This window comes from Gymnoscopelus microlampas, assembly GCF_963454915.1.
Source record: "Gymnoscopelus microlampas genome assembly, chromosome: 5".
Taxonomy (NCBI): Eukaryota; Metazoa; Chordata; class Actinopteri; order Myctophiformes; family Myctophidae; genus Gymnoscopelus; species Gymnoscopelus microlampas.
The window spans coordinates 25,828,924-25,841,581 of NC_139942.1; the positions used below are offsets into that span (position 1 = coordinate 25,828,924).

The following is a 12,658-nucleotide window of genomic DNA, read 5'->3' on the forward strand; positions in this document are numbered from 1 at the left end:
CTGATTGGATAAAATTGATATCCCGACTTGAAAATGCATTTTCTGTTTAATAAAGAGCTGGAGAGACATGGAGACTCCCGTTACTGAACAAACACTTTATAGCAATTACTATCAGAATATAGACATATTTAACACTTATTTTAACCAAAGAAAATCAATTACCCTACCTTTAACTTATAGCCTTATCTTGTAAGCCCCCCCCCCTGATGTTCAATGGTCATATGCGTATTTTGTGATGATTTCTCAAATCATTTGAATTCATGTATCAGTCCTAGTATGCATTGTGGTCCCTGTCCCAAGTTGTAATGAGATCTGTGCCCCTGGATATCCTGTTCACAAGGTTGGGACGGACGTGAGGACGGGTGGAAGGACAGGTGGAATGACAACCTGAAATGCCGCCTGGTACGGCTGTCCACCGGCAGGGGCATGAAAAGTGCTTCGCAAATTAAGAATATAAGGGAAAAAAAGGGGGCACGGTGGCGCAGTCGGTAGCGCTGTCGCCTCACAGCTAGAAGGTCCTGGGTTCAATTCCCGCCGGGGACGCTGTGGGCGTGTTCTCTCCTCCGCGTCATCAGTGCCCATACCCTAGGTGGGGTTGGCGAAAGGGCCTCTCTGTGTAGAGTTTGCATGTTCTCCCCGTGTCTCCTATAGGGTAGGTACCCTCACAAAAACATTCAGTAATCCTGGTCTCTAATCTGCCTCCCCCTGGTCAGCCGGGTCGCCTGATGGAGGGGAAAGGAACTGGTTGGAATAACGTGTTCCTTCCACGCGCTACGTCTAACCAGGGAACCTCCTCATGCATTGAAGGAGGCATGAGCTCGGCTCTAGGCTCTCCCTAGGCTGGCAGAGGGAGTGTAGCGCCCAGGATTACATAGGCAATTGGCACTGGGTGAAAAAATGGGTTACAAAAATCGTGAAAAAAAAATAATATAAGGAACGGTTGATAACGCAGACGTTATCAACCACGATCCAACTACCATACTCGCAGTCTTCATGTGTTTCACTCTCACGCTGCAATCGGTTCATGGCCCGGAGGAGACAGACAGATGCTGACAGACAGACGTGCAGCCAAACCCCATGTTCTTGACAGCTTGGCCTTCGGCCACACACGTACCGCCGTAAAAAATGTAGACAGTGTTCAGCCACCCAACTCGCTGCTTAGATCAGCTCTCTGCTAGACGCCCCGGGCCCCCGGGGGAAATGAAAAACCGTGGACGACCCAAAGAAACCTGGAGTAGAACTGTTGAGAAAAGGAGCTGAAAGGCGAAGGTACTAACTCTGGTGACGGTCCCCAGAGGAGCAGCAGATTGAGCCACTTGGAGGTCCCTTGCCATCGCCTTAACCCATTTAGACCGGGAAAGCATCTGTGTCATTTTTAGATTACTTTGGCTATTCAAAAATAGCAGATCTACAAGCTCATAGTAGATGAGCTACGAGCTTGTAGATCTGCTATTCTTTTAAAAAATCGTGAAAATGTGTGCACATCTTTGAATGTACAGTATGTATATTTTTAAGCGAACATTTTTTTATTCAAATCTTTGCTTCTGGAGGATTCTACAAATGCCTTCGAAATCCTAACAGTTTTTGGAAAAAACTTATGCTGCTATAATCAGTGGTTCTCAAACTGTTTTATGTCAAGGACCCCCAAAATGATATGTATTTGGCCGCGGACCCCCATCTCAAAAACCCCATACCAAAATATGTTGTTCCAGGGACCCCTAGAGGCAAAGATTTGAGTGAAAAAATGTCGCTTTAAAAAGAACATATATATATTTTCACATTTTCACGATTTTTCAAAAATAGCAGATCTACAAGCTCATAGCGCGGCTTGTATATCTGCTATTTTTGAATAGCCAAAGTATAAAATAATGGTTAAAGTGGTTACACAGATGCGTTCCCGGTTTTAATGGGTTAAGTGCCAGACGGCACAGAGAGGATAAGTGTGTGTGTGTGAGAGAGTTCAGACAGCAGCCCTACATGGCTTTATCTCATGCTCAAACTATAATCAAAGTCAAATCCAGAGTAAAAAACAAGATCATTACCATGGGGAAATGAAAGTACTGTAGCTAAAGTTTTTTTTTCATAATAATAGGGACAAGGAGCAATAGAAATGAAGTGCACAGTTCACAATGAAAATAGAACAAATTGAAAAACCTCAATCTTCATGTCAATCGTAGCCTGGCATACAGTATATTGACAGCAGTTGTCTGTAAATGGTAGATACAGAGCATGTACTGTATGTATACATTTGAGTCTAGATTCTGCACAGTATCATTGTGGGGAAGGGGAGACCTTTGTTAATCTTGCGGGGGAATCTCAGTTTCAGCTTCACCCAGCTGATGGCGGCTCAGATGGTCATGATGAGTGCTTTGGGTGGGGGGACACTTTGACACATAGACATGGGCGGGCTGGGAGGCAAACCAATATACATAATCATTTGGGGGTCCCCAAGCTACGACCGCCCCCACATGGCATGTGCAAATATATTGTCACTGTCAGGCAGAAACCTTGTATCTCCATATTGCAACCTTTAAATGTTTTGTTTTTTTGTCACTTAATGCCCTACTTCGTCGGAAGAGTGTCAAGCGAAAGTTGTGAAAATAGCAGATTTACAAGCTCACAAAGCGTCATTATGCGATGCGTTCACTATAAAAAAAAAACATTCCATTTCTTGAAAAAGTAACAGCTTTGGACATGCAAGATTTGCGACAGCGACGATTTGCAATACAGTGTTTATAGTCTACCTTACGACAAGATCTTAACCCATTCAATCCCGGAACGCATCTCTGTCATTTTAGATTTCTTTGGCTATTCAAAAACAGCGGATGTACAAGCTCATAGCGCTATGAGCTTGTAGATCTGCTATTTTTGGGGGAAAAAACGTGAAAATGTGTGCAAATCTTTGAATATATATATTTTTAAAGCGAACATTTGTAACTCAAATCTTTACTTCTGGGGGGTCCCTGGAACAAAATTATTTACAAATGTTCGCTTTAAAAATATATATATTGAAAGTTTTGTACAATTTTTCTCGATTTAAAACAAAATTGCAGATCTACAAGCTCATATGAGCTTGTAGATCTGCTATTTTTGAATAGCCAAAGAAGTCTAAAATGATACAGATACGTCCCCGGATTGAATGGGTTAATCTGTGATGTCACATAGAAACACCCTATGGACCTGTGGCATTGACAGCTCACTGAATACGCCCAAGGACACAGACCAGGCCTGAGGTGTAGCTCAGAGCGGACGCGCGTTACGAGACAGATAAACACACCCGCATCCCATGTAAATCACCTCGGTAGAGACCTTTTCCCATGTGTTGTTTGTGGACAGTTTTCTTCCTCCTCTTGTCTCGCTACGGAGAAAAAAAAGAGACTTGTTTAGCTTTAATTAAAACGTCTTTCTGTTAATTGAACCATACAAAGCCATCAGACATTCTGTAACAGCTGCCAAAAGTTTAAAAAAAAGGAAAGTTGATATGCTCCCTGTCTTTTTTGCTCTTTTTCCTCTAACACACACACACACACACACACACACACACACACACATGCACGCACGCACACACACATACATACACACACACGCGCGCGCACGCACACGCACATGCGCGTACGCACAGGGAAGTGTCCTCTCACCATATTGTTGGTGGAGGAACTTTTGCAGAAACAGATGGTCTCATTAGTGTCGGACTTGTCAGCTTTCAACATGGAACTGTCATCTTTCTGACGACACACCCACACACACCTCGCGCGGCACACACACACACACACACACACACACACACACACACACACACACACACACACACACACACACACACACACACACACACACACACACACACACGCGCACACAAACACACACCTGCACACACACACACACACACACACACACACACACACACACACACACATAGCCCTCTGGTTAGACTCCAGGCTACTGTCATGACATTTCTAGATGACAACTATCCGACACCACTAGTCTCATGACTTTTAGACACAAAATGGGAAAAAAAAGTTGTTGGCCTCGCTTGCCCTCCGCTGTAAAATCATGAATGTTAAATTCATTCGGAGAGCGTAAAAACAGACCCATATGGGTCCAATTTACACTCTCTGAGTTAAAATAAACTATTATTATTATTATGATAATTATTATCAACAGTCATTAAACTACCAACCTATGCTTCAGTGGTTCTAAAAGTTGGGTTCATGCAGGGACCCTCAGGGGTCCTTGAGGAGGTTCCAAACTCTGAGAGTGTACAGATGGAACCAAATGGACCTGTATTTGTACACTCTCAGAGTTATGGGGGTCCTTGGAATTAAAAAGTTTGAGGACCACTGGGTTGGATTGTTCCTCTCGATTTCCTCCTTGACATCTTTCTCTCTCTCACTTTCTCATTTCCTCCCATGTCACTTTATGAACGTCAATACGTTCTTTCTTGTTTCTCCATGCAATATTTTGCATAATTTTTCACCCACACATGCATTGTATGTATATTTGATTGTATATAATATAGTTTTGTTTTGCCCCTAATGAAGTTGTTTACTTTAATTTGTTTTGTAAAGCGACTTTGGGTACTGAGAAAAGCGCTATATAAGTCTGATATATCATTATACAGTTCATCCTCATACATGTTACTGTATGTGCTGTATATTTGACCAAAAAAAAGCACAATAGAGTGAGGAACACTGTATATTTGCATCTGTATTTGTCTATGCAGAGTAAATACCTCTGTGCCTTTCTTGAGTTATATATTTGCACATTTTATTAAATATTTTATACGTATTTTTATTCTTTATTTAACAATGTTACTGCAGCCGCAGAATTTCACCCACTCCTTTATACTTGGTGTAAACTTGTGATGTGACAATAAAGATGACTTGGGCCGTGAGTCGCTCTCTCTCGGCCTCTCTCTCTCTTTCCCGTCCTCTCCCTCGCTCACTCTGTCCTGCATATAACCCACGGAGCCCCACTATACCGAAGGCTTAAGTTGTCGTACAACGGTGCCGGATGCCGAAAAATGGCGGATGTACAAGCTCACAACACTTTGCGGACGCGACACGTTGTGAGCTTTTAGATCGGATATATTTTCGGCAGGTGCGACCGTCGTACGACTAAGTATAAATCAGAGGCTTAACCCATGAAGACCAGGATTGCAGGACATTTTAAGATTTATTTGGCTATTCATAAATAACAGATATACAAGCTCATAGCGTGGCACTGAGTGCCGCACTATGAGCTTGTAGATCTGCTATTTTTTTTTAATCGTGAAAATGCAAATCTTTGAATATATATTTTTAAAGCGAACATTTGTTAAATATGTTGTTCCAGGGACCCCCCAGAAGCAAAGATTTTAGTTTAAAATGTTGTTTAAAAAAATATGTGTTCAAAGATTTGCACAAATGTTCAAGATTTTTCAAAAATAGCAGATCTACAAGCTTGTAGATTTTTGAATAGCCAAAGTATAAAATAATGAAATATTGCTCAAATAACACGTTCCCGGTTTTAACGGGTTAAACAACAACAAGCAGCCAAAGGAAGTGTCAGAGAAGGTTTCTTATCTGGAGCTTGAAGTCAACACGCCAAATAAAAAAACGTTATGGCAGATGTTCCTCCCTCTGGTCTCCCTGGATCGTGCTTCCCACGTATTGCTCACCTCTCCTGTCTTTTTTCTCCTACCTCATGTGTCGCCTTTAACACTACTCTGCGCTCACCGTTCTGTCTCTCTCTCTCTCTGCTTGTTGTCTCTCTCCTGTGCAGGTTGCCCTACGCCGGGTACTTTGGAGGCGTGTCGGGTCTCAGTAAAAAACAGTTCCTGAAGATCAACGGTTTCCCCAACGAGTACTGGGGCTGGGGAGGAGAGGACGACGACATCTACAACAGGTACGATGAGACACGTGTCATGCTCACATGTGTAGGTGTGTGTGTTCACCCACGCACACCAAGAACAGGAGACACAAAGACATGCCCCAAGTAGTGCCTTGATTCTCAACATGTGGGTCTGGACCCCCAGGGGGGTAATGAAATGATTTGGGGGGGATCTGCAAAACGTTTTCAATGCCACTAAAATAAAATAAAAATCACCAAAATTGTGAAAATAGCCGATCTACATGCTCACAATTTATCTGTGGAACAGAGTCAAACAAAATGTAATGCCTCAACTCCTACAATTCCATATGCTTGTCAGGGTTGGGGAGGTCGTGGCCTGAACAGTTTGAGAACCACTGCCTTAGTGCACGAACACTCACAAAGACTCAGTCAGAATGAGTATAACAATTGGAGGTTATGTGAGAAAACTTGTGGGACATATAGTGGGAATATGTGGGTGCGCGCGCATGCACACACGCACGCACGCACGCACGCACGCACGCACGCACGCACGCACGCACGCACGCACGCACGCACGCACGCACACACACACACACACACACAGGCTTTTGGGTTTGGTTTTGTCAGTCATTTCAGCCACCATGGGGGAGCTGGTAATGAGATAATGTCATTGTGCATACAGTCAGGACTCTCTAGAAGAGGCACTCAATTGGGATTGATTAATTTAGTCATTTTGTCACGTTGTTCAACCGTGGACAATGACTGTCAAATAAAGGAATCATTTTAAAGTAGAAGTGTCAGACTGTAGAAAAGGGGTTGAAATCTAATAGCCAGGGTGGAAATGTGGTACAGTATGAGATTTTATTCTTACACGCTGATCATTTTATGTATAGGACATTTATTTTGGTTACTGTATACACTTGTGTTTGTTCAAAATCACCATTTAGCATTAACTAAAATGTTACCTTAAAGGTAATCTGACTGGGAACAGAAATCATCCTGGGAATTGATTTGTCCAAATTAACATAATAAAAACAACAACAAAAAAATACAATTGTATAGGCCTAGTGCATGCAGTGCATGCAGCCAACGCACATGAACCATCAGTCACTCTATGAAATAAATTCAGACTAAAGTGTCCAGCATGATAGTCATTAGGACCAGTCCCTATACGGCCTCTTTTGACTCCATACAGTAGTCTACTGCACAGGCTTATGACAATATCGTATTTTCACAGCACAGCACAGCACACAGCTCTATAGAGGCAGAAACTGATGAGAAAAGAGGAAAAAAACACCCGGATTTTATTCTCAGTACGGAGCACATTTTCCCCAGGTTTCAGTGAATGTTTTGTTTCCCACTGCGATGGGTAAAATACCTCACAACTCATAGGACTGTTAACCAAATGAACCCTATTCTAGGTATGTTAAAATAGGTGAGGAAATGAGCTTGTAGAGCTGCATTTTTTCGCAGTTTGACTTACAATGAAGCATAGGGTTTAAGGGGTTAACCAGAAGATAACACCACAGCTGCAGCACAGAGTCATCTGCATACAGTTTGATGCTAGACCCTTCAACTCATCTACAGGTTGAAGCAGTTGCAGAATGAAAACAAAAAACAAATCATGCTTCAGTCAAAAGGTGATATTGAAATAATGGAGCTGTGGTTTATGGCATTTTGACTGCAGCTGACATTTTCCAACTTCTTACTCAAATAAACTCTAGTCTGCATTTTTCCCCCTTTTTTCCTCCCTCTACTGTCACTTCAACCACATGGAAATGTCAGCCTGGTATTATAATGTCAATATGTAAGGGGAAGAAAAGGATTTGGAAGACAAAACGATTCGTTGGATGTCAGCTTGTATTTCAGGGAGGATTTGAACAGAGTGAAAGAGAAACGTGCGTGCGTGCGTGCGTGCGTGCGTGCGTGCGTGCGTGCGCGCGTGTGTTTGCGAGTTGATACCAGTCTGGGCCAGATAAAAATCAAGCAAAACCACTGGCTTTATAAAAGACACTGCAACAGTGGCACTACGATTGATCCATTATTACATTCAATCTAATATTAGATAGAAAACAAATACAAATAGGCTACAGTAAATCATCCAGACTGCAATATGATTTTAATGCTTTCTTCTACACAGTTCTTCCCCATCAACTCATATACACACCCACAGCTACAATTAGATTTTCTTTCTTTGTTTCTTTTTTCTTTTGAGTCCTTAGCCAATTCCCAGCTGTAGGTGTAGGTTGTTTGAAGAGCAGTACAGTGCACAGCTAAATGGACCCTTATAGGGCCATTTTTAAACTCTGTCACAGTTAAGCTAACACTGGGGAATTAGCTGTGTACAGTGCAGTGGTGGGAAAAAGTACTCACATTTTTGACTTAAGTAAAAGTATCAATACTGCAATGTTACAAGTACCAAAAGTATAAGTACTCATTATGCAAAATGTCCTATTTCACAAGTTTTCAAATGTATAAAATGCATCAAAATCTACAAGCTCACAATGCGTCGCGATGCGACGCATTGTGAGCTTGTAGATCTGCTATTTTCAAATGGCCGAAAGTGTAATGTATGTTTTGTAATAACAATCAAAAAGCAGTAAAAAAAAGTTTTCAAATAATTGTAGTGGAGTAAAAGTATAATATTTGCCTCTGAGATGTAGTGGAGCAGAAGTAAAAAGTACTGAAAATTGGAAATACTCCAGTAAAGCAAAATACCTCAAAATTGTACTTAAGTACAGTACTTGAGTAAATGTACTTAGTTACCGTACACCACTGTGTACAGTGTAGGTGGAGTAGTCACATGACTGCAGCAGAGCTGTCAGCACTCAGCACTGGAACAAACACCTCAGTAGGTAAAAGACCCAAAGACCTGTGTGTATATATATATATATATATATATATATATATATATATATATATATATATATATATATATATATATATATATATATATATATGCCACGTACGCCCATCAATTGATTTTCCTCCTCTTTTGAGCCTTGACAGACAGACATCTTTAGATGTAAACCCAGCTCCATGTCTATAGATAGCTCGCTTTTGTCATGTCACACTTGTTTTTTCTCTATTTTGCCGACTTGCTGTCTTTGTCATTCTCTGTCCCTCCTCTCTCTCTGTCTCTCTGTCTGTCTGTCTGTCTGTCTGTCTGTCTGTCTGTCTCTCTCTCTCTGCTGTTTCTGTGAAAGCTATGTGCAAAGTCAATGTTATAATAGCTTAAAAAAAAGGGAAGACTGGCAAAAATGAAAGTATAGAACAGAGCATGAAGGTCTCTCGTTCCCGACGACTCGACTCCCTTTCCCCTCCCCTCCCCTCCCCTCCCCTCCCCTCCCCTTCCCCACCAGCCTGTTTCTGGTTTGTTTTTTTCAAGGCTGGCTTGTTTTAAAGCGTTTAACGGAGTGATTTGAAAGGAAATGCCCTTGAAAAACACAGCGTGTGAGGAGAGAGTCTGTTGGGGGAGAGAGAGAGAGAGAGAGAGAGAGAGAGAGAGGGAGAGAGATGTTGTGTGGGCAGGGCGGTGTGTCAGTGTGCGCCTGTAGGCAGTGTAACCAACAGCATTCTCCATTTCACCAGGCGTTGTATCAAAGCCCTGCGAAATCGGCCGTCTTGTGTGCATGTCTGCAAGACAGTGTGCACACGTTTGGCTTAATTGAAATCAAATCTTTTGTTTAGTTCACTGTGTCATTCATTACGCCCTAAGCTTTGTCGTTGGTTAGCAGTGGTGGAAAAAGTACGAAAATGTTTTACTTTAGTAAATGTATCAATACTGCAATGCAGAAATACTCTGTTACGAGTAAAAGTTCGGAATTCAAAAATGTATTTGAGTAAAAGTACAAAGGTATTGGCATCAAAATGTACTTAAAGTACCAAAAGTAAAAGTACTCATTATGCAGAATGTCCCATTTCAAGTTTTCAAATTTATAAAACCTTTTGAAAATAGCAGATCTACAAGATCTACATGTAGATCAGCTATTTTCAAATGGCCAAAATGTACAGTATATAGGGCTGAAGTGGTAAATGTATATTTCGTAATAATAAACAAAATCTTCAAAGTAACTAGTAACTAAAGTTTTCAAATAAATGTAGTGGAGTAAAAGTACAATATTGGGATCCGAGATGTAGTGGAGTAGAAGTAAAAGTATTGGAAATTGGAAATGCTCAAGTAAAGTACAAATGCCTCAAACGTGTACTTAAGTAGAGTACTTACTTTCCACCACTGTTGGTTTTCCCACGAGAGGCATTTGCTCTGTCGTATTGCCCTTGAGCAAATCAGTGAACCACGACCTGCTCATTCACTCTCTGGAAAAGTTACCCTGAGTTGCATTATTAGTGCATTATTAGTATCGCTGTTGAGCGTGATGGAATTGTTCTTAAAGTAGTTCCTGTTTTTTATAGGCTAAACTCCAGAATCTGTGTCCACAGACAGTATATAGCTCACAGTCAAATCCTGGGTGTAGTTTAACTGTGACGATGTAAAAATGGACCCTTACAGGCAAGTGTTGTAAATGGGTAGATTTCACTGGGGGGTACCCTACTCAGAAACCTGCTGTGCATCAGTACCCATTGAAAGCCAATATGATAATGTAAATAGGCTAATACAGAAAGATACTGTAGTCTTATTTCCTACTGGTAAAATAATGTATATAACACCTATTATACCTTTTCAGAATTTTTGGAATATGGAATCTGATCTAAGCCAGCATCTCTGCTGAGCTCAGTCTAAAAAAAGAGGCTTCATGAATATTGTCTTTTTACCTTACAAAGGACTTTCACAAATGAACATAAAACTCATACGGCTGTCAGAAAATACAAAAAAGGGGTCGGGAGGGAGAGAGGGAAAGGCAAGCAAGACAAAATAAGCAGTCATGCGGGTGACATTATCTACGACAGTATGACGTTCTTGAAAAAACTGTATCATTAGTAGTGAAAAGTCAGATCATTCCTAAACGTCCACACTGGGGACATCGTGACAAATAATAAGCAGGCTGTTTTTTGTTTAGTTTTTTTGTGTTGTTACTTGCTATTGTACTTCTGGAACGGTGGGTGCATTCTGCCTGATTTCTTATACTGTCCATTTTAACCCCTTTATCCATATTTTATATGTTGGCTTTTAAGAAATAGCAGATGCACAAGCTCACCGCGTGCCAATGAAGAGCTTGTACAGCTGCTATTTTTGAAAACATTTTTATGATTTTGAATCTTTTAACACAAATCTTCTCTTCGGGGGTTCCATGGCCCAAAACTTTTTCAGATGGGGGTCTGCGGCCAAAAATATATATCAAGGGGTATATCTAGGGGTCCTTGATACGAAAATCTTTGATAACTACTGCCTGACAGTAAAACTAACATTGAGGATACAGTATGTGTAGTGTGCACTGTGCAGGATTAGACAGGTAAACATTGAACGGCAGTACTTTTATCAGCTTAGAGTCTCTGGACAATTTCAAAGGAGAACGGGTGTTATGTCATCCCTTTCCTTTAGTGCCACTGGCACTGTCCCTTCACTCCTTCTCCACACTGTTCTCCTCATTTCTCCTCCCTTCTCCTGTCCCATCTCCTCCTCCTCTCCCTGCAACAACCTCCTCTTGTTGTCCCCCACTTTTTAATCATGGTTCAGATGCCACATGAACATGGCGCGGCCTCCTCTCTCTCCTGACGCTGCCCAGTGCCCAGCTCGGTGCCAGCACCGGAGGGAATATCTGTCCCCGTTTGTTGGTCACGCCCGGGGACATATGGACACGGGCAGCGCAGCGGGCACAAAGCCGACATGGTGCCACTCACCAACCAATGCTGTGATACGACATATGTCTGTTCAAATCCCTACAGGTTCCATTTGGGTCCATTCCTGCACTCTCTGAGTTAAAAATGAACACGATGGATTTTTACTGTGCACGTATTTTGGCAGGGGACGAAAGAGAACGAGAGAGTGTAAAAGTACAAGTCTCTGAACCCAGCAGAAGTAGGGCCTGGGGGCAGAGAATGTACAGAATGTCTCCCTGGGGTCTCTCTCCCAGATGAGCGTTCAAACCTACACGTCCATTCTCACCTCTCTCTCTCTCCTCTCTTCCTCTGCCAGCCTCGGAGCACCACTGAGTCTCTTTACTTCTACCCTGACCAGATTCCAACAGTGGTTTAAAGTAACTAAATACATTTACTCAAGTACTGTACTTAAGTACACTTTTGAGATAGTGTTTTACTTTAATGGAGTATTTCAAATTTTCAGTACTTTTACTTCTACTCCACTACATCGCAGATCCAAATATTATACTTTTACTCCACTATAATTATTAGAAAACTTTAGGTGCTAGTTACTTCCTAGATTTTGATTATTATTACAAAACACAATAACCACTTCAGCACTGTTATTTTCAAAATAATGTATACATTTGAAAACTTGTGAAATGCGACATTCTGCATAATGAGTACTTTCTACTTTTGGTACCACCAAGTACATTTTTATACCAATACTTGTACTTTTACTCAAGTGCATTTTTAATTCCGGACTTTTACTTGTAACAGAGTATTTCTACACTGCAGTATTGATACCTTTCCTTAAGTAAAAAATGTTAGTACTTTTGCCACCACTGACCAGATTCCATTGATGTTGCTATAGGTTTTCAACGTAATGGGTCCCAGGAACCCAAACGTGTGTTTAAGTCGTGTTTGATCTTATATGGTTATAATTATGGTTATATTAAAGCGGCACAATGTAATTTTGTTTTTAATGAATAAAATGTAATGTTCTCCAATCTGTATGGTAGAGTATGTTACAATATAACTTAGACAATTGGGGTGGTTGTATTTTGTC

The 12,658-nt window shown here is 41.3% G+C and overlaps 1 protein-coding gene across 1 annotated transcript in view; it reads left to right on the top strand.

Annotated features, from left to right (window-relative positions):
• Positions 1 to 12,658, top strand: part of b4galt2 (UDP-Gal:betaGlcNAc beta 1,4- galactosyltransferase, polypeptide 2) — a gene marked incomplete at both ends in the record, with an annotated part of 177,682 nt that overhangs the window by 132,268 nt on the left and 32,756 nt on the right. Inside the window, one exon of the mRNA XM_084057359.1 lies at positions 5,764 to 5,886. Within this exon, the coding sequence (XP_083913485.1) occupies positions 5,764 to 5,886 (123 nt within the window). The remainder of the gene's footprint in view (positions 1 to 5,763; positions 5,887 to 12,658) is intronic.